At 42.3% G+C, this 23,925-nt stretch overlaps 1 protein-coding gene across 1 annotated transcript in view; it reads right to left on the bottom strand.

Moving 5' to 3' along the window:
- The window catches only part of Arhgap42 (Rho GTPase activating protein 42), a 220,821-nt gene that overhangs the window by 22,873 nt on the left and 174,023 nt on the right, over positions 1-23,925 (bottom strand). The window contains exons 7-12 of the mRNA XM_057768277.1: positions 18,824-18,928; positions 16,523-16,652; positions 11,030-11,130; positions 8,670-8,779; positions 6,772-6,850; positions 5,494-5,533 (exon numbers count right to left, since the gene is read on the bottom strand). Coding sequence (XP_057624260.1) covers positions 5,494-5,533; positions 6,772-6,850; positions 8,670-8,779; positions 11,030-11,130; positions 16,523-16,652; positions 18,824-18,928 — 565 coding nt within the window. The remainder of the gene's footprint in view (positions 1-5,493; positions 5,534-6,771; positions 6,851-8,669; positions 8,780-11,029; positions 11,131-16,522; positions 16,653-18,823; positions 18,929-23,925) is intronic.

The raw sequence follows: 23,925 nt of genomic DNA on the forward strand, positions 1-23,925 counted from the left end.
TCTACTAACATTCAGCTGTTGTTGCCCCAACCCACCCTCTCCCTCACCCTTTCACTTATGAACTCAATCAATAATGCATAAGTAAATTTGCTTTAACATTTTAAGTTGTGGGGTTAAAGTAAATTAAATTAATTACATAAAGGAAACCATTTAAAAAGGCCAAATAACATCCAGAGGAAACACTTGAGAAGTCATATATTGTAATAATTTCCATCATATGGTAAATAAGCATTTTTAACATACCAAAATACTAATAAATGAGAATAATTCAAACCAATGATATTGAAAACCTTTCAATCCTAAAATTGTGGTTAATTTTAAAATGCTGGGTAATTGAGTACATTGTTCAGCTTGTCAATAAAACTGGGCAAGAAGAATGCTTCTTCAAGTGTTTTCAATAAGACTGTCCTCTAACACATAGAAAATAGTGTGGTGTAAAATAGAATTGATTTTGCACATTCATTTTGAGTAAAATAAGCAATAGACAGGTTATCTCTCAGAGGCAGATTGAGATAGTTGGAAACAATGCGCTGGTCTGTTCTAATACACCGAGAGCAGGAGCCTTGTGTAGAATTTGTCTACAAGGTCAATCTCTGGCTCCTGAACTATTCCATGGATCCTGCCCTAGTTTCCTCACCACCATTAATGCATGATTATTAATCAGTTCAGGGTGTGGAGAGAACAACCAGGAATTTGTTCGTTGCCTTTGGTTGTGTGCACTTTGCCTCAAAGAGTTGGTTCCATGGAGCTGAGATGGTAGCCAGCACTGACTGGAGCCTGGCAAAGCCACTGGCTCCTCCCGGCTCTGGTGTGATGTGTTAGGACCTGGAGTGTGCCCCTGACTTCTATGAATGAGACTCTCCACTTATAAAATGTGAGATGTGGCACTCAGTAGACACACCTGCCATCCCAGCACTGAAGAGGCTGTGAGTGGAGGGCACAGAGTTTAAGACTAGCTCAGGCTGCACAGTTAGAGCAGAAACTAACAGCAACAACAAAACCTGCAGAAGAGGAAGGCAATGTTCACTCTTCCACATAAAACTTATGTTACTAGAAATGAGGAGACGGCTCAGGAGTTACAGTGTTGCCAGGTAAGCAGAACACCTGGAGAAGAGAAGAAACACTGGATGGACCTTGTGGCCAACCTGTAATTGCAGCCTCAGAAGACAGCCACGGAGGATGCCCAGACTAAGCTGGTTAGCGAGACTAGCCTTACTGGTGAGCTCTGGATTTGACCAAGTCAGGACTCAGTGAACCATGTGAAAGCCCAGTGGAGGATGATTCCAGACATCAGCCTTAGGCCCCACCCACCATGACACAAAAGTGCATCCATGATTATCAAAGCGGGAAAAGAGAACATGTTTGCTACATGGCACGGTTTTATCTGTTTCTTCTTTTACAAACTAAATATAGTTGTCCCTTCCTTATAGCACTGCTAAAGAATGAGTTAAAGTAGCATTTGGAAAGTTACACGTGGTGTTTAAGGAGAGTAGGTGCTATGGGCATTGGTTCTATGCTCACAACTGCTGCTGAGTGTAGTATAATGTAAACCACTATGCATGTGCGCATGTATGTATGCATGTGTATGTATGTATTTGTATGTATGTGTGTATGTATGCATGTGTATGTATCCATGTGTATGTACATGTGTATGTACGTGTGTGTATGTGTGTGTATGTATGTATGTATATGTGTGTATGTATGTGTGTGTGTATGTATGTATGTATGTATGTATGTATGTATGTATGTATGTGTGCTCCGTGGATCAGGCTTCTTTATTTTTTGGGTATGTCTGAAGCAACTATAGCTTGAAAGACTATCGATCAGTAGTGCCATTTTTTAAAAAGGCATATCATATTACTTAATAATAAAAGCAATCTAGGGCCAGAGCAATGATTTGTTTCTTTGGACAGACATATCTCAGGCACACAGCGATGAAACCTTGTGAGCTTAGGAGGCTGCTGAAAAGATAAATCAGGTGTTAAGAAATGTCAGGTGGGTTTATTATATCTCAGTAAATCACAGTGATCAAATGCAGTGTTTCACTGGACTGCACAGACTGTGTACACCGTTGCTGCTTTTTACATATATCTACTGCCCTGACCTTCACAAAGGAAGACACTGTTTCTTAGCATCTTGAAGAGCGATTGTGGTCATGTGATCAATGCTATCCAATGAGAAGGAACGGAAGTGATCCTATGTCACTTCCCAGATGAAGACTTGCCGTTTTCTCTTGCTCCTGGAATAAGATTAGAATGATCCAAAAGGATGCTACTCTGGAACTCGAGTGTCGGAGTAGAGGACTTGTGTGGACACGCACTGTGGACCAGCAAGATCCTGTGCTACCGCAAGACTCTGAGATCCAAGCATCGGCTGTTACCAAACCATGTCCTGTCCAGATCTTACTTAATTATGTGTAATTTAAGCACTTTTTTGCTGTGGCAACACAGACTCAAGAAAATAAATTCAGCTTAACAACATTAGTATCCTTAAAGAGAAAAATAAGACCCTAATGATTCCAAAAATCATCTCTTGTCAGTTCATAGCCCAAAGGTTTATTCAACAAAGCTCCACTCCAGAGCCAGCATTCTCTGCTGTGGTGTGGTTTACATACCCTGCCTCCAGTTGACCTGTTGTAAGATACAGTTACAATAACGCTCAGAGAGTGTCAATTTTGAGGAAGTTCATGTGATGCAATATGAGCAATTTTCTAAAGCCCTGAGAGGGTTATTATATTGCTTTCATTCATACTAAGGAAAGTGCAACTAAAGTAGTGTTGCTGCTTTTAATAGCTGAAGAAAAGACTTACCCCTTAATTTCAAAAGAGATCACCAGGGAAAGGTTTATTAATAAGGGAAATATCACCATTAAAAGGGTGAGCGTGAGCTGGGTAAGGGCAGCAACTGGAGCACTTGCTGTGCAAGCTTAAAATCTGGATTCCAGAAGTACATGGGGTTAGACGTGGGAGCATGTACCTATAATCCTAGCACTCGACAGCAAGATGGGAGTCACAGAGGGGAGACCTGGACTGGAGAACCACATGGGGTGAGACGTGGGAGCATGTACCTGTTATCCTAGCACTGGACAGCTATATGGGAGCCACAGGGGAGCAACCCCTGGAAGTCTGGTAGCTAGGTATCCTGGTGTGCTTGGCGGCAAACAGGAGGCCTTCTCACTATTAAAGCAAAGGTAAAACCAACACCACGGCTGTGCTCTAGCCTGCACGCCATGCTGTGGCACATGGGTACCCACAATTACACAAACAGAGACCGAGTGTTTCTGCTAACTCTCTTCCAATGGAAGAGAAAGTACTCTCAGCGTGGTGTAAGAAGAGCGGTAGCTCATCCCACACGGTAGAAACATGGCATTCTGAATGTTTGCTTCAGAACAGGTGGCCAAGAGGAGCAGCCAAGCGCTATTTCTTTCCTCCCCCTTTCTGTACCATATTCAGCCAGCAACTTCTGTGGTGGCTTCTTTGCTGAGACCTCCCGTGCCCAACCCTTACTTTTCCCTGTTTTAGGGAAGACCAGAGGAGTATTCAGAATCCAACTGCCATCAAACTCCCAGACACTGAAACCCTATAGTACTAATGCCACTTGGCCTGAAGACCTCTAACATAATAAAGCTAATTTAGTCTATCAAAAGTTAAGTGTAAGCATTTTCTCCCTGTTGGAAACTGTTCAGGACTAAATTGAAATCTAACTGAAGTTTCCATGATGATGTTTAGCAGGACAAAAGCTATTCATCTTAAGAGAATTCCAACAGCAAATGAGGGAAAAAGCAGCTGTTTGCAGCTAACAAGCAATAGTCCTTGTTCTTTCAATTTCCTTCTGATTCCAAACACAGCAGGACCGGCCAGATGTAACCTCAGTGGTCTTACTGCATCTCCCAAGGTCTGCTAGGACAAAGCAGCGCTTGTCTTTAATTTCTCATTTACATTTTTAATCTGGCATTTCCTATTAAAAAGATACAGATATCAAACATCATACCATATGCATTTTCAGAGAAAAAAAGAGAGACGTGAGCAAATTTATTGGTACTCATGTTGCCCTCAGGACCTTTCTCATCTTCCCGAAGGATGGAGAGTTGGTTCCCTTTACCTGTTAAACTTATGCAACACATGGGAGTTAGAACTCCCTTCGGTGGGAATGAAACTTTGACTTCTGATCAAACATAGTTCTGTTCCCATGGAAGAATGTCACGATGGACACCCGTGGAGTTCTAATGATAAACTATCCATGCAATGCGAAGCTTCGGAGGAATATTGTTACCAGATGGTAACTGGTTAGAGTATGAATAGAATGACTAGTATCTGTTTCACACTAGGAAGACCACATCCCAAAGTGTACAGGGAGAAAGTCGCCCAGACGATGGTCACATACTAAAGCTGTTCAGGAACTACACCCCACACAACTAGACATAACTGTAGCCAGAGTGAACATCTACTGAAATGGATCCCTTTCATCCGTCCCAGAAATAAAGCAGGTGCATAATAGATAATGCAGACCAGACCACACAGGAGGATGTGCACGAAATGCCTCTGCCTTCAGAATTGCTACTCCATCTAGATCCAGGGGAGAAGTGCCCGCTAGAAAACCACCACACAAAACATGCCATCTCCAGACAGCACCAGAGAAAACCCAGGACTCATGAATTCACTTTTTCTTTCTCAAAGACCAAGATGGAGGTGTTGAGAGAGGAACCAGTCTGTCAAGAAAGGTAACTTGTTTTCCTGAAACTTGAGTTCAGATGGCGAGGTCATGCAGAACTACTAGTGAGGTTTGAGGACGAGTTTCATTCTCATTTTAACTGGATAGATATCTGCTTAATACTAATGACAGCTACGACCCTTAACCTTAAAATCAACTAATTAGCCATATCTTATAAACTCAAGAGGAATATATTATGTCACATAACCACAAAAATATTTGCAGATTCAATATCCTGGCCCAGTTCTTTGTGGGGCTGTTGTTACTTTGTTTTCCACGTGGAACTTTGTTTTAGGAATGAGCAAACTTTCCTTTTCTGTTGACTTATACAGTTTCATTTATAGCATGGCGAGCAAGTGTTCTGCTCTGTGTGTGGAAGGTCTCCCAGCTCCACAGCACACCACAGCCTCACTCTCTACTCTGAGCACTTCCACTACAACCTTGTTTAGGGGCCATCCAGTTCTTCCTGGTGATTTTTTCACGGCTCTCAGTGGAATTAAGAGTTAAGAGCCTTTCCTTCTGGTTGTGTCTGAGGGAATGGACTCAGCCGAGGGGGTCGGCACCAGCCCACGTCAGAAGGTTCAGAACCTACAAACTGTTGCTTTCTTGTTTCTCTCCCAGAAAATGTAATTGGCTTTATTTGTGGCTTACTCTGCAGGGCAAGTCAGAATGTAGCAAAACTTATTTCTGATTAAGTTTTTGTTCCTTTAAAAATCTTAGTTAAGTCAAAATCTAAGGAATGTTCATGCAAAGCTTTTCAAGGAAGGGGAGAAAAGGGACTTACTTTCTTCTTTCTTGCTAATTATGGCAGGCAGCGTGTAAATCTAGAAAACAAAGGATTTGTTAGTTAGTTACCAGGGTTAATGGTCCATACCGAAGATTGGCAAGGTGATGCTTACACTGAAAGAGAAACTGTGGGTCTTGACTCAAGGTCCAGCAACTGCTTCCAGGGTGCAACCTGTCCAGCTGCTCCAGCCACCCCTACCATGTCTGGTTCCATCCTTGATGGCCCAGCCTGGGCTACACGCTGCCCTTCACACCCTGACTCATGCTGAAGGCCCCTTCTTCTGGAAGTGCCACTTACATGGGATTCACCCAGCTGTGTTACTTTCTCACAGGAGCGGCATGGGTTCTGTTTTCCATGGCCACAGCCTTGATCACATTGCTGAGATAGCAACCCTTCCTCGCAACTACTCTAGGTCATGATTTCTTAACCATTTGTGAAGAGTTTAAAAATTTTAGAAAATCTACTGCTGATTGACATTCTTGATTTTTGATTAATTGACATTGTAAAATGCAATACAGTAGAAATGGAAAACACTCAACGGAGAGCCAGATCTTCTATCATTCAGTATGATCAACTTAAAGTCATATCCTTGTGTGCTTAGACAAACTTAAACTAAAGTGTACTCCCAGTGCCTGGGCTCATCTGATCATGGCCTGGAACAGGGTTAGAGTGAGGGCTTAGAGCACGCTGGGCTAGCACCATCACTTGGGTTCTCCGCCATCAATGGAATCTTCTCCAGTGATGGGACATAGCGTTTATTCTACGTGCTCTACAGACCCAGGAATAGTGTTCACTAAGAAAGCAAACGGCTTAATGACCTCTTTCTTACATAAATGCCCCTGGTGTTTGTAAATTACCACACAAACACCAAAATGACTATTAAAATCAGAACATGCACCAAATGTGGATGTCTCCCACCACATTTGCTAAGCTGTCATTTTTCAAAAGTGGTCTGGACCAGAGGACGACTCCATGCATATTCTTACTAGTAACCCAATAAGACGATGCAAGGAATAGCGCCAAATGAATGATTATAAATATTATAAACCAACTTCAGGATTGCACATTAGTCTTGGAAATCTCCCTGAAAAACAAATCACAAGTAGGATTGCATGCCAATGGCTGAGCTGACCCCAGGAAAGCAGGACAAATGGTTGTCCTCTGACCTGTTGCTCTAAAGTTCTCAGTTCTATTATGCACACCCAGAAAGCACAGGTAGAGGGAATCTGTGAGTTTCGAGTGAACCGCAAATAAGAGATGACGTCACTCGCTTACCGGTTCTTTTCCATCCATGGCCTCTAGCCAGAGTTTCCGATTAGCTTCAGAGAAAGCTTGCAGTGTAATGATGCCATGCCTATCGACAGACAGACACTTGAGATGTGAAATTCATTCTACTGTGCCCTTCAGCATTTGTAAATTCTCAAGTCCTTGATAGTTATAAAGTCATAATTTGGAAAAGAAAAAAGATATAAGAGGTCAAAAGCAATGAAGAAAAGTGGAAAAAAAAACTAGAAAACTTTTTCTACGGATGTCTTTCAGAAAAGTCACTTTACACACTCACACATAAAATACACACACTCACACACATACATGCACATGTATGCATGTATACATACATTTCATAGGTATACACAGATATATCGATATATGCATACATGCAGAGAAACACACACATACATGCACTTATGCATACACATGCACACATACACTCGTGAACAAACACATGCATACACACTTTTTAAATTTAATGATGACAGACAAGTCATGAAGGTGTAAGGAGTTAGTCAAAGAATTTCTCCGGAAATGAAAAAAAGAAAAAAAAGATGGCAAACGCATATAGACTGATTTTCATAGCCACCTGAGATTCAGCAGGAGAGTGATTAAGTTCACGGCCCTAACTTGAGACCAGCTAGTCACTACCAACGATGTGAGGTGAAATCTCAGCTCATAACAAACCAGTGATTAAATGCTCAGTGTTTCTCTGCTTCATAATCGCACTGTTAAAATGAATTCCCTGAAGATGATGCTCAAGTCGTGTGTGCACGTGTGTATCTGTACCTGCGAGGCCGAGGCCAGCCCAGCTTACACAACCACACTGACTCACTAACCACTGTTCCCAAATCTCTTCTATGCAGCCACTCTGAAATAGTTTCTTAAAGATGTATTTCCATATAAAAGAAAGCACCATATAAAAGAATTGATGTAGTCAATCTGAAAATTGTAAGGATCTGCAAACACTGGGATTTTTTTCATTACAATTACAAAATTATTAAAAATAGAAAAGCTGATAACAAGTCATTCATCTTTCTTCTGTAGATATGAAAATATCTCATTAGAATGACAAGAAAGGAAAAATGCATATAAGGGCCCAGATAACCTGATGTGATTAAATTTATTTTCTTCATCTGGGACAAGTTCTATGTACAGAAAATATATTTCAAACTTGTGATCTTCCTGCCTCACCTCTCGAGCGCTGGGATAAAAGATGCACATTGACATGCGGAGCCTTGCTGAAGAGTTTTAAGTCAAAGTACCAATGACAATGACGCAATAAGTCACAACAGTCAGTGTTTGCTTATATTGTGTCCTGGGGTCTGTGTTCATAAGAACACTTCATCCTCTCATTTAGCCCTCAGGGAACCCTGGAGATGTAGACGTATTTTCCCGTTTTAGGGATAGAATGACAAAACCACAGAGTTTATGTCACTGTAACCAGAATATGTGGAACTGTAACAGTGCAGTGCACACAGCGGGTCTCCAGGGGCACTGAACTTGGCTGGCTGTGCAGTCTGTGGTATTCTCTCTGGAGTCTCCTTATTCCTTGATAACAAGACCATCAGGCTTCTAATGATGGTGAAATGCTTGTTCTGAAGCCAGCGAACAACGCTGTGGGCTTCTGCCCTTTGCTGGGGCCCAGGCTGCTCCACCTTCTACTCCAGTATGCCAATTATGTAAACTCTCCAGGTTCTTTGGTGTGACTTTTTCCCAGCATAAGGTCTCACACTGCTTTTTTAAACATCACACAATGGAAAGTCATTGAATAAATACGTGAAGGAGTGAAGTAAACTTGTTGATATCTTCCTTGCAAACACTATATTGCTCCATGCTGTGCTTGTCTGAACTTAGAAACAGAAATTAAGTAAAAACTACAAAGTGGAAAGCAATGCTCAAACCTTTCGACCACTTCTATGTCAAAGCAGAAGCGCTTGTCTATCGAATCTGTCTTTCGTCGGATACACGACTTTAATTTAAACATCTCAGGGGAGCCAGTAACAAGGCCATTCTGAAAAAAGAAAGGTACAGAGTTACTAACACAAGGAGGGAACGGAAACACACTGGTACGGAGTTGCCAACTGGAAGTGTTAACTTGAAGGTAAATCCTTGCATAAAGGTTTAACTTCCTCTGCTTTTTAATCGTCCCCGCTCGTTGACAACATCCCGAGCAATTCATTAGTTATCCTCACTTGTTTTATTTAGAAGAAATCTGTGCCAGGACTTCCGGTACTTTGGGGCACATTTACTCTGACAGCAACAGATGCTGACAGTGTACGCATTCTTATGATACAGACAGACATGACATTACCATCACTTATCACCACAGTTGCATGTTCGATGCATGTGTTAGGATCCTGCCCTATGTCTCCATCAAAATCCCTATAATAAAATAAACATAAAATTCCCCAGGTGGTAAGAAGTTACTGCTATGGGTATGTATTTTTATAATGGAGGCTACCCAACAGATCCAAGTCCCCAAAGAGCCTCCAGAACAACGGAGTTCACAGTGGTCATGCTACTCGGAGAACAGAGGCCTGACTCTCAGGAGTTCTCTTTTACACGGGAGATGCCTAGCTACATTAGGGAGAAGTTTAGCCCAATGTCTGTTAACCCTGCTTGGCTGCAAACCTCACAGATTTATTATCAGCATTTTGATTGGTCTGTTTGCATTATTAAAACCCCAACTGTCACACAAGTTGAATTTCTGGCAATCACTACTCTAATTGAGTCACAGCTCCGTGTGAATTGCAACTTAAGAACTCTGCAGGCGCTGCTATCCACAGCCTTTTGATCTGGTATGTTCCCATTTCTTTTGCATCTGTCCTTCACTTTGAGTTATTAGGCTCTGATGGATGCCTGAGCACAATAAGTTTCAGCTAATATATCTTAATGTTTCTAGGTTTCATGATTTGCCTCTGCCTTGCCCTACATTACAACCTGCCTAGGTGACTCATTTACTTTCTAGAAGCAACATTCTCATCTGTTAAAATAAGATTGGAAAAAATTATTTTTGGACAAAAAAAATCTACCTCCAGAGTTAGATCTTAGTGCATGACCAAATTAGCTAATTCATAAGATCAGTCACTGCCCATGTCAGTAAGTTAACAAATAGATAGGAGAGATAGATGATAGATAGATAGATAGATAGATAGATAGATAGATAGATAGATAGATAGATAGATAGATAGATAGATACGTATAGATGATAGATGGATAGATAGATAGATAATAGATAGATAGATGATAGCTGGATAGATAGATAAATAGATGCTAGATAGATAGGTAGATAGATAACACATAGATGGATAGATAGATGATAGATAGATAGATGATAGCTGGATAGATAGATAAATAGATGCTAGATAGATAGGTAGATAGATAACACATAGATGGATAGATAGATGATAGATAGATAGATAGATAGATAGATAGATAGATAGATAGATAGATAGATAGATGGAAGGAGGGGAAGAGAAGAAAGGAAGAGAGACCAGGCGAGTTACACCCTATATATAAGGAAGACTGTACCACTTCATCAAATAAGGTGTATCATGTCTCATAATGGTGGCTAGCCATGAGACACATTTAGCAACAAACTTACTTTTGGGGTAACTGAGCCTTGATTGGCTTCTTTGAGAAATGTGTTAGTATGTGAGTTCCTAGGCTATTAGAGGCAAGGGCACACAGGGGCAGTTGGAGGACCACTAGCTGGGACAGGATGCAGCATCCTTGAGCCAAGATGGGCACAGTCACTGGCAGTTGACAGTCAACCCATAGCACAGCCCCCTGCTTCTGAAACCAGAGATATAGGAGGGTCATCTACTGAAGGATTCCTATCTGTAACTGTTTTTAAATATATGATGGCCCCAGTTCAAGAAAAACACTGCCCATTCATTTTTATGTCATGAAGGTCACTAAACTTTTTTAAATGAAACTTTTTTTTTGTAAATTTTTATATTTATTTATCTATTATTTATACAATATTTTGTGTGTGCATGTGTCTGCAGGCCAGAAGAGGGCACCAGACCTCATTACAGATGGTTGTGAGCCACCATGTGGTTGCCGGGAATTGAACTCAGGACCTTTGGAAGAGCAGGCAATGCTCTTAACCACTGAGCCATTACTCTGGCCCCCTAAATGAAACTTTCAATTACTGAAATGTGTGACATTAGTAGGGACAAGAATCACAGGTGACACTTTATTTAACTGCCATTCCTTAAATCACAAGCTTAATTTGAAAAGGCAAGAACTCACTCACCATCTTCCCACTGGCTTTCACTTCCGATACGCTCATTGTGAACATTTTGCTTCCTTTGTCGTAAGTGCAGTAATGTTTAATCCATGTGAAACCCAGGGGTCCTAATGGAGGAGACAAAAACCACTTCAAATTCAGATACATGGTTTGTACCTAACGCACCCGTGCACATGGAGAGTGTCCACCTGTCACCGTAGCTGAGACGTTCACTGTGAAGAAGGCCAGTACGACCAAAGGTGACTAAGGACAGCATCATGCAATCAAATCAATGGGCTTTTATCAAGCTCTGGGAGAATCTGCAAACCCGCAAGTGAGCCTGTATATAAACTTCAGTTATTGTAATCATGTCTGTAAATGTGGAATCTAGTAAGGAGATCTGATCAACTGTGAACAGAAAATATTTGAAAAACCAATCACACCAACAGTGAACATATGCAACTGTTTTTGGAGATGGGTCTTGTTTTGAAGTTAAGACTATCCTCAAACTTACCATGTAGCCAAGGCCAGCCTAGAGCTCAAGATCGTCCTGTCCCAAATTCCCAAGGGCTGGGATCAGAGGTGTGTGCCCCATTCCTGGCAGCTGATGATTTGTTTAATCTCAGTGTGCCCTGACACATACTGTCTCTCAGTGAGCACTTGACAAGTAAACTACGGGTGGATGATCCTCTGCTCTGGCTTTGCTGACCTTGAAATTGCTTTCCCTTACTGTTGCATTAAGAGAAACAAGCTCATGGCCAGTGATATAGCTCAAAGGGTAGGTGCGGGAGAGCACCAGACGGCATGGTACTCCAGGGGAGCAGACGTGGTACTCCAGCGGAGCAGACGTGATGCTCCAGGGCTGAAACAGCAGCACTTAGGAAGCAGAGGCAAGAGGAGAAGTTCAAGGTCACTGTTAGCTACATAACAAGGTCACATGGGCTACATGACACCTTGTCTTTAAAAAAAAAAGGTATTTTTAAAATAAAATTCCCCTATTTGTGTTATTTATATTAAAATATACATATACTCGCAATGCACAGTTTTGTTTCTCCCATAAGCATGGTCCCTTTCTCACAGCACAGCACAGCACAGCACAGCACATGGCGTTATGGGCTGGTATTATCCCTGAAGAACTCGCTCCTGCATCTGCAGTGGGATGTAGCCTCCATTCTGCCTGTCACCAACAAAGTACAAGAGCTTGCATTTACCTAGAGAAGTCAGGTGTCCTGAATCCAAATGCCATGGTGGGCTGAATGGGTTGGGAAGAGAGCTTAGGGCTCCCTTCCTCAAGTTTCTTCAGCTGGTGCTCCACCCACATAACACAGTGGACACTTAGCCCTCTCTATGCAAAATGTGACTGCTGGCTTGACTTCAGAACTCTTCACTCAAAAGCGAGCAATTAATTAAAATAGAAAGTGGCACCTTGAGACAGTATTCACAAGCCGCTGGGTTTCTTCCTCATTAGTAAAAGTGTCCTTGTGTCAGCTCTAACTTGGGCTGATACTTACACTACTCCAGATCTTAAGGTGACGGTGCACATACACTTCACAATCACAAGGGATTACAGCAATTAACTCCAGTTCTGATCCAGGACCTCTGAGCACTACAGTAACACTCGATACTCTGTATCATGTAATGCAGAGCACTTACAGGCCAAGAGAGATGACTGAGACAAGGCTGATGCAAACTGGCAGTGACTCTATTACTTAGAAAGCCACGGATGAGGTGGGTTCAATTGCTATTTTAAGATGAAGATGCCAGCATGCTCTAATGATATTTTAGACTGAAAATGCCTATTTTCCCTGCCTTGTCTTAAATTTGAAACCTCCTGCACATCGTGGTGGCATTTGCTGTTCACCTTGTCCCCCCACTTCGTCCTTTAAAGCTTGCTGGCAACTGTGTGGGAAATGGTCTTTGACAATCCACTTAAAAACTCCTTTAGGTGTCTACAAAGTTAAAATTGATCACAGCTCCAAAGCACAGAACAAAAGAAGTTCAACTGTACCATCTAGTGACCACAGACAGCTGTGACAGATATTGTCACATTCAGGGACGCCTACGACATACCCTTTCTTCAAAACCTTCAAGCTAGACGTTACAAAAGAGGACCATTTAGGCATCTAAGAAAAGCAAGCCTGCAAGGCATTCGGTGATCTTTTTAAAGGAAGAATGCTCTAAATTGTTTTTATTATTTTGTTTTTTAAAAAGAGCTACTTTCCTATAACATACTCTGATCATGGTTTCCCTTCTCCCATCTCCTCTTAGATCCTCCCCACCTCCCTGCCATTCCCACTCTATATTTTCTTTCTTTCTTTCTTTCTTTCTTTCTTTCTTTCTTTCTTTCTTTCTTTCTTTCTTTCTTTCCTTTCTTTTTGTCTTTCTTTCTCTTAAAAAGACAAATGAAAAACAAACAAACAAACAAGAATAAAACAGAACAAATTAACAGAAAGAAAAGAATAAAGAATATAAGAAATATAGACATGCAAACATACAGTTACATACATACACACACACACACACACTATAAAAGCTCAAGCTAAAAAAAATTATAAGACACAAAGAAAAGGCCAGTAAGAAAAGCTGGCCATCTACTGCTGGGCCATGAGGACTACCCTTGAAAGTGACTTATGGGCCCAGTGAGACACATCGGAGAAACTAACTTTTCATTTGCAAGCAGGTATCAGTTGAAGGTAGCTTACTGGTTGAGAATGAGAGCTTGCACCTGCTTCCCCAAGGCAGCACTGGGACCCCATCTGGCTTGGACTTATGCAGCCCTGTGCATGCTGCCACGGGACCTGTGAGTTCATGTGTGCATCAATCCTGCTGTGTCCAAAGAGCTTGTTCCTTAATGTCTTCCATGACCAGGGGCTCTTACAAGCTTTCATGTCCTCTTCCACACAGTGCCCAGAGCTCTGGAAGGAGCTCGTAGACACATCCCCTTTAGGACTGAGTATTCCAAGGTCTCTCACTCTCTGATCATTTTCCAGTTGTGGGTCTCTGTATTTGTTCCCTCTACTGCGGAGGAAGCTTCTCTGAGGATGACCGAATGAGACACTCATCTCTGAGTATGTTTGGCTTCAGCTTTGGTTTTTGTTGTTTGTTTTGATTGTGTTTAGGACAGTTGTGACTTGGAAAGCCCTCCTGTCTGCAGTTATGTCTACAAAGCGTTTGTTGCTCAGTGTCACAAGCCCTCCCCTTTGGTTAAATCCATTCTCAATACAAACGTGAAGTCCTCTCAACTGACACTGCAAATCCAAGCAACTTAGAATAAATATCCCCAAGGGTTAAGTTGCCCCAAGGCAAATATATACTCCATGTTCTAGGAATCAGCAGATCGATCGTTTCTATAGTCTAGAGGCTTGAAGCCATGTCGTATGCTATAAAATATCTGTAAAGTCATCAGGATTTTCACCTCAGAACAGAAAGGGACAGTTAATGAGAGGGACAGCTCTAGCACCTCACTTGAGCCTACGGCCCTTATCCATCTTGACTGTGACCAAAGTCAGGCTAGCCAAGTCTGTCAATCAAACTGGTATGTGCTTGCATGCCAACTCTCCAACAACTGGGCACAACCTGAGCATCCCAGACACAAGTATCCTCAGCTTGTTAGTGACCACATTGCGAATGTATATTAAATACCTTCACGGTCAACACAGAAGCTCCGGGTTCCCCATCACAAACCCTTCAACTACATTATTTTGCCAACTAAAGCAACTTTTCCCCCTGCACTAGCATGGACATTTTGCAGCATGCCCATCTGAGTATCTTACAGTGTCAAGGCGCAAGAAAAGTACAAGAAGCAAGAATAAAAGTTTCAGAGCTTTGGTGGCAATTTGTCATTGCTGCAAAATCTAGACATGCAGTTTTCTACTTTCCAAACCCATATATGGATTCATGAGGCTAGAAAGAACAGCCTGTTCACCACTAATGTGAGAATGGCACTTTGGGGCACATCTGATTTGAAACTGAGTTGATTTAGCCAAAATGGTCAAAGTGGTTTCATTTAACGACAGCACACGGAAAGGACCCCACTCACCCACCCCAATCACGTATGGACGGATTTATGCTAATTTTGTGGGAAAGCATTCTGAGCAGGAGGCCAAATGACAGTGCTCTGCCGGCCTGCTATTTGCTTTTTCACCTCGGGAAGCAAAGTGTCGCTGAGACGGGGCCTAATTGCCAGCTTTGCCTCTGAAACCGGCAGACCCAGCATTTAGTGTAATGATTCCGCCTAGTGAAAAGCTGGCATTACAGCCACCAGGGTGATTCATCCTGACAAGGCCTTTGATTGTCAATTTCCTATGGAACACGAAATTGAGATGGGTTACCACAATTAAATTCTACAACTGAACTCAGCACTGTCTTCATTGGAGATCCTGTGCTAAAATCTGAAGTACTTTCTCTCTTTGGTGGTGGTGGTGGTGGACAGAATACAGTCTTAAATTCTGTACAGAGATCCAGTCTTCCCTTGTGAAACCATGGTGATGCTTTCAAGTAAGTAACCAAGGTATGGGATATAGACACAGCTTGCTGAATCATATGACACACCAGATCCAGGCCCAGCTAGATGGCTCAGCAGGTAAAAGTGTCTGCTGCCAAGGCTTACAACCACAGTTCAGTCCCTGGGATCAACATGGTGGAAGGAGATCCCACAAGTTGTCTTCTGACATGCACATAGTACAGTGTACAGGCACACACACACACATTTTTTAAAGAGGGAGTAGGGTAGTAAGGAGTACAGTAATGACTCAGGAGTTAAAGTATCTACTATGCAAGTATGAAGACTTGAGTTTGGGTCTCCAGAACCCAAGTGAACTGCCAGGAGAGTGCAGAGGCCCTCCTGTAACGCTAGCCGCAGACGGCAGAGATTGGGAGTCCTGAGCAAGCTGACCGTGATGGCTAGTCTTGGTAGTCAACTCAACTACATCTGGAATCAGCTAAAATCCAAGCAACTGGGTACATCTGATTGAACCATGTGTTGTGGTAAGAGCCACCTTAAATCTGGACCATGCAGAGGTGGTGGCAGCTTATATAAAGGACGTGGAAGAAGGCAGCTTGCTTTCTTTGCCTGCTTGCCATCACGCTCACTGCCAAGTTCATTCCTATTCCTGTTTCCTTGGGATTCCAGCATATACCGAAACCAAGCCGGGACATCAAGCCTTGTAGACTGAACAACTGCAGAACTCTTGGACTTTTAACTGGGAGCCAGTCAATGTTGGAATAGACAGACCACAGTCTGTAAGTCACTCTAATAAATCTATCAGTACTGTTTCTCTAGAGCCCTGACTAATACAGTAGCTAGCAAGACTAGCCCCACTGGAGAGCTCTGGGCTTGATGACAGACCCTCCATCAGTGGAAAGATAGGGTGGTATGGGGCATGATTTCTGACATCAATCTCTATACACGTAAGTGATTATGTATGTGTACAACTACACATGTACAATCAAACATGCATGCACACACATGGAAAATGAAAATGAAAGTAAGAAACACCACAAATTGGTCTCTGGACTCACTTTTCTCCTGGACATAAAGATAGCCTTCCATGGTCCACTGGCTGGGTGGTCTGTAATCCTGGTTGGCCGATTTCATCCGCTGCATCAATCTCTCTACCTCTTGTCGAGTACTTTCAAAGTTATTCCTCGTCTGAAGGGGAGAAAAAGAACAAACTCGCTGAACATTTTGCACCACACCTGTGGAACTTCTCAACTAAAATCTCAAAACTGCAAAGCCGTCAGGGTGACCTTGATCCTTTCGGTTCTGTTCGACATAAAGGGGTTCTGCTGTGTTGAGGAGTGCCCTGGCTTTGAGTCACTTTAGTGGAAACCTTCCCAGAGAACTGTCTACATTTTTCTCTGAAGCTCCTTGTGATTATGTGAGTGATTTTCTGCCTTCATACTCCCTGGTGAACTATAGCAACTGAAATTATTGAGCATACACTAGCTTCAGATAGCTAAGACTGAAAGTAGATACATAAGACTTTAATCTGTTTTGAAGAAAAAAAGAAGCTTTTGATATATGTGACAAAGAACAAGTTTTTAAAAATCCCCTCTTTTCCCAAAGGCTTGTTTTTATTTTCATGTTTTATGATTGTTTAAGAATTAAATAAAATCACTTTGCTGTAATGAACTCACAAATAAATACATCACTTGGGTATGTTAAGGTGGCTACTCAAACAAGCTCAGTCCCAGTCTGCATCTTAGCTGGAAGGTTTTTGGAAAAGACATCACACTGTTTGGTTTTTGGAAGGACTATCACAGGTGTTAGAAGGCTGGCGTAAAATGTATCTGTATGAAAATCAAGTTCCTGCCTCTTTTGAGACTAATAGTTCATACACTTGATAATAAGCTTGTGTAAGCTGTAGAAAAAAATTAAGATTTTTCTCCAAAAAAATTTTTGACACTTAAAAAACATCACTGTAAAAAAGTGTGTCTGAAAACATAAAACCACAGCTTACCCCCAAGATCTCTCTATGGTCCACAGAGAGGTTAACCTTAAAGTAGACTAGGATCTTTTCTGGGGACTGTCTTGTTGGTTTTTTTCTTTAAAACATAAGGATTGTTTATTTTTAAGGACTTCATTTTTCCTCTTCGAATTGCGGTAATTGAAGCTAATCCAAAAACAACTCATAAAACCTCTCTGGTGCCTGTAATTTCCCTGTTTAATCTTTCCTGAAGACAGACAACTGCCTTCCACACTGAAAAACCAGTGCAAATGAGTTAAAGGTGAAATCATTCCCACTAGAGAATCCCAGTTAAGTAAAAGCTGAAACTCAAACATGATTAGAAAAATCCAATTGCTGGTTCTTCTGGGACACACTAGCTCAGTAGTGCAGTCACTAGTCTCCAAGAAAAGAAGACCTAGCATGCAGAAACACACCTTTACAGAGGGTTGAGTGAAGGTTTCCTTCATTAGTATGGCTAGAATGCTATGCTCTTGGGATTTCAGTGGCTGAAGACTCAGCATTAGGACTTCATTCTTCCCCAGGTTTGGCAATGGCACAAATGTGCTGAGCGATAGTGTCATTTGTGTTCAGAGACTGGCAGAACTAAAGGGCTTTGCAAAGCGAGCTGGTAGAAATGGACAACCTGTGAGCAACTCGTACCTGTGCTTTAATACAGTGCTTCGGATGGCTTCAAAACTGCATTTAAACTTACCTGCAGAAAATCAGTGACACCTGTTTTACATATGATTTCACAGATTTGAGGCAAGAGAATGTGAAGACCTGAACGTTCATTTTGAAAATGGACAAATACTGCTTCCCAACAAGTGAGACTTGATTAAATCCAAGCAGTCTCTCCTCTGCTCCCGGCTTCGAGAATAAGTCACAGATAAAAGGGAAGCATACTGTGGGTACGTGTGATGCTTTGATATCTGTATATATTTTAAAATCATTTCTATAATCAGGTTAAATAATGTATGCAATCAGCACATGCATTTACTATTGTTTGTGTGTGGTGAGGAACGTATAGAAATTCCCATCTATAACACTGAATTAGTTAGATTGGAGACAGCACCTGAGAATTTCAGACCCTACTCATCCTGCGACACCCACTAAGCTAACAAGAATGCCAGGTGACTCAGGGTCCTCCTCCTTGGTAATATTTACTTTTATAAAATGCAGTAGTATCCATTTTTCTAACATAAAATCAGTTCTTCTCTTACATATGTTTAACTTGTCATGTCACAAGGAAATAAATTATGAGGACATCTATAAAGTGGACTTGCGGTTCACATATGGAGACAAAGTCTGACTTGGCTCTGAGTCACTCTGAGGCCGTTGCTAAGGCATGATGGGAGGGCAGGTGCATTCTTACATTCTGCAAGTTGAACTGCAGCTGTTGTTTGTATGGTGCAAATTCCTGGGCGAGTTCATATCCCTCGTGGTAAAACGTAAATAAACCCTGAAGGAAGGACAAAAGCTGCAAAGGTAAAAACATACACAAAATCATAAAAGTCTGCTCTGTCATATATGAAAAGATCATTCAGTATTAAATATCAGAAAAATATATCTCACTCTAATTTTTCAAAGTAACAAATTTTCACCATGGCAAGGGAATCATGACTGTGGGTCAGAAACACAGAGCTTTGCCCTTTCGTCTCCTGTCTCTGTCTGGTCATGAACAGGTGAACGGTTCTGCCACAGACAAACGATAAAAACCTCTGAGGCCTCTAAGGGGGGCCATGGATAGTCAGGAAAAGTCTCTAGCCAAAACCGAAGACGCACAGGATTAGAAAAAGAGAAAGAGCACAGAAAGTCACAGGCAGGAGCAGGTAAAGGCAAGCAACAGTTTGTCCCGAGGGAGGGAGACAAAAGACACCACAAGATGGCAGCACAGATCCTGGAATTGGCTAGTGAAGGTTTTTAGCAAGAATTCAAAGTAGGTAAGAGTTGAGCCAAAACATGGAATCACATTATTTTTCCCACCTTGAGTAAAATCTCCATAAAAGAAATGCTGTATTTCTAGACTTGGAATCAAAAATGTATTAGTGTTTAATTGTTAAGCATTTGTATCTGTAAGGGGGGCTTATAAAATTATGAGACAGGTCTGTTTATATAGTAAGTGTATCTAGAAAAAAGAATTGATTTGCTATTTTATGTGGCTCCTTGTAATCTTATTCTGCACCTTGACCACTAACTCAGCCAGCCCCCAGTTTCTTAATGCAACAAACTGAAACACATTTTCAAAAAACTTACATGCTCTCATTTATTATCTTCAAATTAAAAGAGAAAGGCAACTTGAAAGAATTTTCACCTCTTCCTGGCTGCTCTGGCTGTGGAGGCAGGAGCACCTCACCGAGCGCCATCCTGTATGTGTGTATTGGGATTGCCAATACCCGAGAGCCGGTTCTACTGGAAAACGATGATGTCATGGTTTTCTTTGAACATATATAGAGTTATGTTCACTTCAAGGAGTCTCACACTTTCTAAATGCTTTCTTAAGTTGTTACTTTTTTCATTTAATTTTAATCTTCAGTTTAGAGCAAACTGGACCTTAAAACTGGATTTTAAATGCTTTCAGGTAGGCTCTGAATGTGTAGCTTGAGGCTTCTTCAAAGGTAAAACATTAAAATCCTTCTGAAGCACACAGATAACATGCATGCTAGCCACGGGACAGCCTAGGAAGTCATTAGAGGAGCGCTTTCTCTGCTGTATCTGTGATTATCCCATGACAAAACTGTCTCACTGTGAACTAGATGTCAAGGGGGCAAGTACCATTTTAAAGCCATCATGAGCCACCAAGTTAATTAAATTAACAGGAAAGATATTTTAAACACATTGCAATACATCTACAAAATAGCTTATACACCCAAATCAACTTTTCTAATATTCTGACTGCTTTGAATATGGGGGCGAATTTGTCAATTGGTGGAGTGTTATCGTCAGGTCAGACGAATCCATGATGTATGTGAGTTCACGGTATCTGGCTCTGGCCTACAGTTACATTAAATATTAAAATATTAGATACCTACAGAAGTGTTAGGTGCCCACAACTACCTTAAACACCCCTTTCCACAGAGAAAAAGACCTCTGATGTCTGTCAAGTCACTCATTCTATGTGAGTTCTCTGATGCTCTCATCTGAAAGTAATTGGACAGATACTGTAGTGAACCAGCATTCTCTACTGAGACCCGATTGTTAATTATGCTTTGAACTCAGGGTCCCAGCACCTGGGTCTCACTAAGGCTGTCTCTATCCAGCACTTCTGAGGCAGTGGCTGCAGGGCAGCTCTCTATCCAGGGCTTCTGACGCAGCGGCTGCAGGGCAGCTCTGTATCCAGCACTTCTGAGGCAGTGGCTGCAGGGCAGCTCTGTATCCAGCACTTCTGAGGCAGCGGTTGCGGTACAACTCTGTATCCAGCACTTCGGAGGCAGGGGCTGCAGTGCAGACAGAAACCCATGTGCCAGTCTCTTCAGTGGACTGTAGATCCACTAATTGGGAAGAGTCCATTTCTGTCACAATGAATGCCAAGCACCCAGTAGGGAAGGCACAGTTTTATTGAAGTACAAAAAAATTACACACCAGAACCTGGAGAGATGGCTCAGCAGGTAAGAGCACTAGCTATTCTTGCAGAGGACCTGGATACCTGCATCCAGATGGTAGCTTATAACCCTCTGTGATTCCAGTTCCAGGGGATCTGATGCCCTCTTCTTGCCTCTGGAAGTACACATATGGTGCAATACATACATGCAGGCAAAAGTCATACACACAAAATAAAAAAATTAGTCTAAAAAAACAACACCACACCACGAGCTGTCACTTTCTCCCTCTGGAGTACATTGCTTTGAAAGCACCTTGGGGAAGTCTAAACAAAGAATGTGTGCAGAATAATGGCCCCTAGATGGCAGCAGAGCACAATCTTTCTTTTTTTTTAAAAGGACAATGTACGTGTATTAGTTGCTTGCATGCTTGACAAATTCCATGACGTTAAACCAATGAGGCTGAGCAGAAAGACCCGATGAAGAACTGTCCTTCTCAGATTCCCATCGTCTCTGCTCAGTGGCTTGATCTGGGTGTGTGGGAAAGTCGGGCCTAAGCTTACAGTAGAGTAAACGTGACCTATACAAAAATGTCGATGATGATAATTACCAACTGCCACATAGTTCCAATTTACGCTTGTTATTTTGTGTATATATGGACGTGTGTGAGTGTGCGCCATGGTGCACACACACAGGTCAGAGAACTACTTTCAGGAAGGAGTCAGCGCTTTCCTTCCACCATGTGGGTTCTGGGTACACTGGCATGACCAGGCTTAGCGGCAATTGTCTTTCCCAAGGTTCATTCCTATAGCACCAGAAAAACCTATCACACTTTACTATTTCCCTAGTGTGGAGAGTAAAATTAGTGTTTATTAGTCCGCAAAACAGACCAAAAGTCAACACTGACACTGTGTTTGAAGATCCTAATTTGCCCCACCTCTTGGTCAGCACTGAGTGATGGGTGAGCAAGGCACTTATGCACCAGCTACGTCAAAACACCTGGGGACTTATTTGAGGCACATATTCAAACACATGAGCCCGTGGAGGACTCTCCACAACAAAGCACACACATGTTCAAGTACACAAGCCTATGGAGGATTCTCCACACCAAATTATGTGATGTTCCCAAAGGATTCACCACTAGTTACCAGAAACCTAAATGTGGCTGGGAAAAGGGAGAACCTGGCACTGAAGGTGGGAGGAGCTTTGCAGGAGTTCCTGCAGGAATTTGCTGCCCAAACCAGGCTGGAAATGCCTGTATAATCATGTTACTCATTTCTTACCTCATTATCAGTCAAGTATTATTTATAATTTATTTTTCAGAGTTCTGTCAATAATCCCAGGTTGGCCTCTAACTATGTAGCTCTGTAGCAAAGGATGACCCTGAGCTACAGATCCTCCTGCCTCTGTCTTTCAAATGTTGGAGTTACAGGGCCATACCACCATGCTTGGTTTACCTGGTGCTAACAAGAGCTCAGACTGAGGGCTTCCGTCACGATGAGCAGGCACTCTCCCATCTCAGGAATAAACTGACTTTAGCTCCCTATGGAGGAGATCCCTAATTGCACAGAACCACACCGCCAACCACACTGTCATCCATCCTGGTGTCTGAGAAATGCCACCATCTCTTTCCACACAGCCCTTCCAGCAGTCTCGCTGACACCACGGTCACCTTGGACCACTAAAACACACAGCTTTATCTATTAAAACCCTAGTCATCAACGAAAATGCTCCCTGTGACTAGCATTATTCTGGGTCATGAAAGGCTGACCAGCCCTCTCACCCAGGTTCTAGAAGAAGACAAGGACGCCCACCTACATATTTCTGCTCAATATTGGATTCTCGGCTAGAGCCAGTACAGTCAGGTAAGGAAAGAAAATGCAAGACATTCAAACTAGTAACTGACAAATGCCCTGACCTGGTGTACATAAAATCCTAAGGAATCCATTAAACAAAACTAATAGAACTAATGAACAACTTGTGTGAGTTCAGTGCATAAAAACTGATTTTATGTCAAGGTACTTTAAAAATAAGCAGTTTGAAAATGACATTAAGAAAACTCCCGATTCTGCGGGGCCACGGGATCCGCCAGCTCAGCCTGTTTGGGCGCTGGGACAGGGTGCTGAGGGCAAAGGGGCCGGTGGGAATTGCTTTGCTTCAATAGCCTGTCTGCAGCAAGGTAGGCCCTATCTTAGCGAGGTTCCTGGCCACCAAAGGAACCGAATCCTGTGCCGGGGGACCCATCAGAGTGGTTGAACCTTCATCTGGCGATGGATGGAGATAGAGACAGAGACCCACATTGGAGCAATGGACTGAGCTCCCCAGGTCCAAATGAGGAACAGAAGGAGGGAGAACTTGAGCAAGGAAGTCAAAACCGCAAGGGGGGCATCCACTCACTGAGACGGTGGAGCTGATCTCTTAGGAGATCACCAAGGCCAGCTGGACTGGGACTGAAAATGCATGGGATAAAACCGGACTCTCTGAATATGGTGGACAATGAGGGCTGCTGAGAAGCCAAGGACAATGGCACTGAGTTTTGACCCTACTGCATGTACTGGCTTTGTGGGAGCCTAGGCTGTTTGGATGCTCACCTTCCTAGACCTGAATGGAGGGGGGAGGACCTTGGACATCCCACAGGGCAGGGAACCCTGACTGCTCTTTGGACTGGAGAGGGAGGGGGGAGGGGGAAGGGGGCATGGGGAGTGGGGAAGGAAGGAAAAGGGAGGCGGGGAGGAGGTGGAAATTTTTAATTAAAAAAAATTAATAAAAAAAAGAAAACTCCCATCTTCAATAGCCTTAAAAGAATAAAATACTTAGGAATTAATTTAGTAAATTTGAATCAAAATTTATTCTTAAAACCATGAACACAATGTAAATAAACCAGGAAAGTACAAACAAATAAAAAGTAGCCTACTTTCACAGTTTGAAGAACTTGAAA

Source organism: Chionomys nivalis, chromosome 4 (genome assembly GCF_950005125.1).
Source record: "Chionomys nivalis chromosome 4, mChiNiv1.1, whole genome shotgun sequence".
In the NCBI taxonomy this organism is placed as follows: Eukaryota; Metazoa; Chordata; class Mammalia; order Rodentia; family Cricetidae; genus Chionomys; species Chionomys nivalis.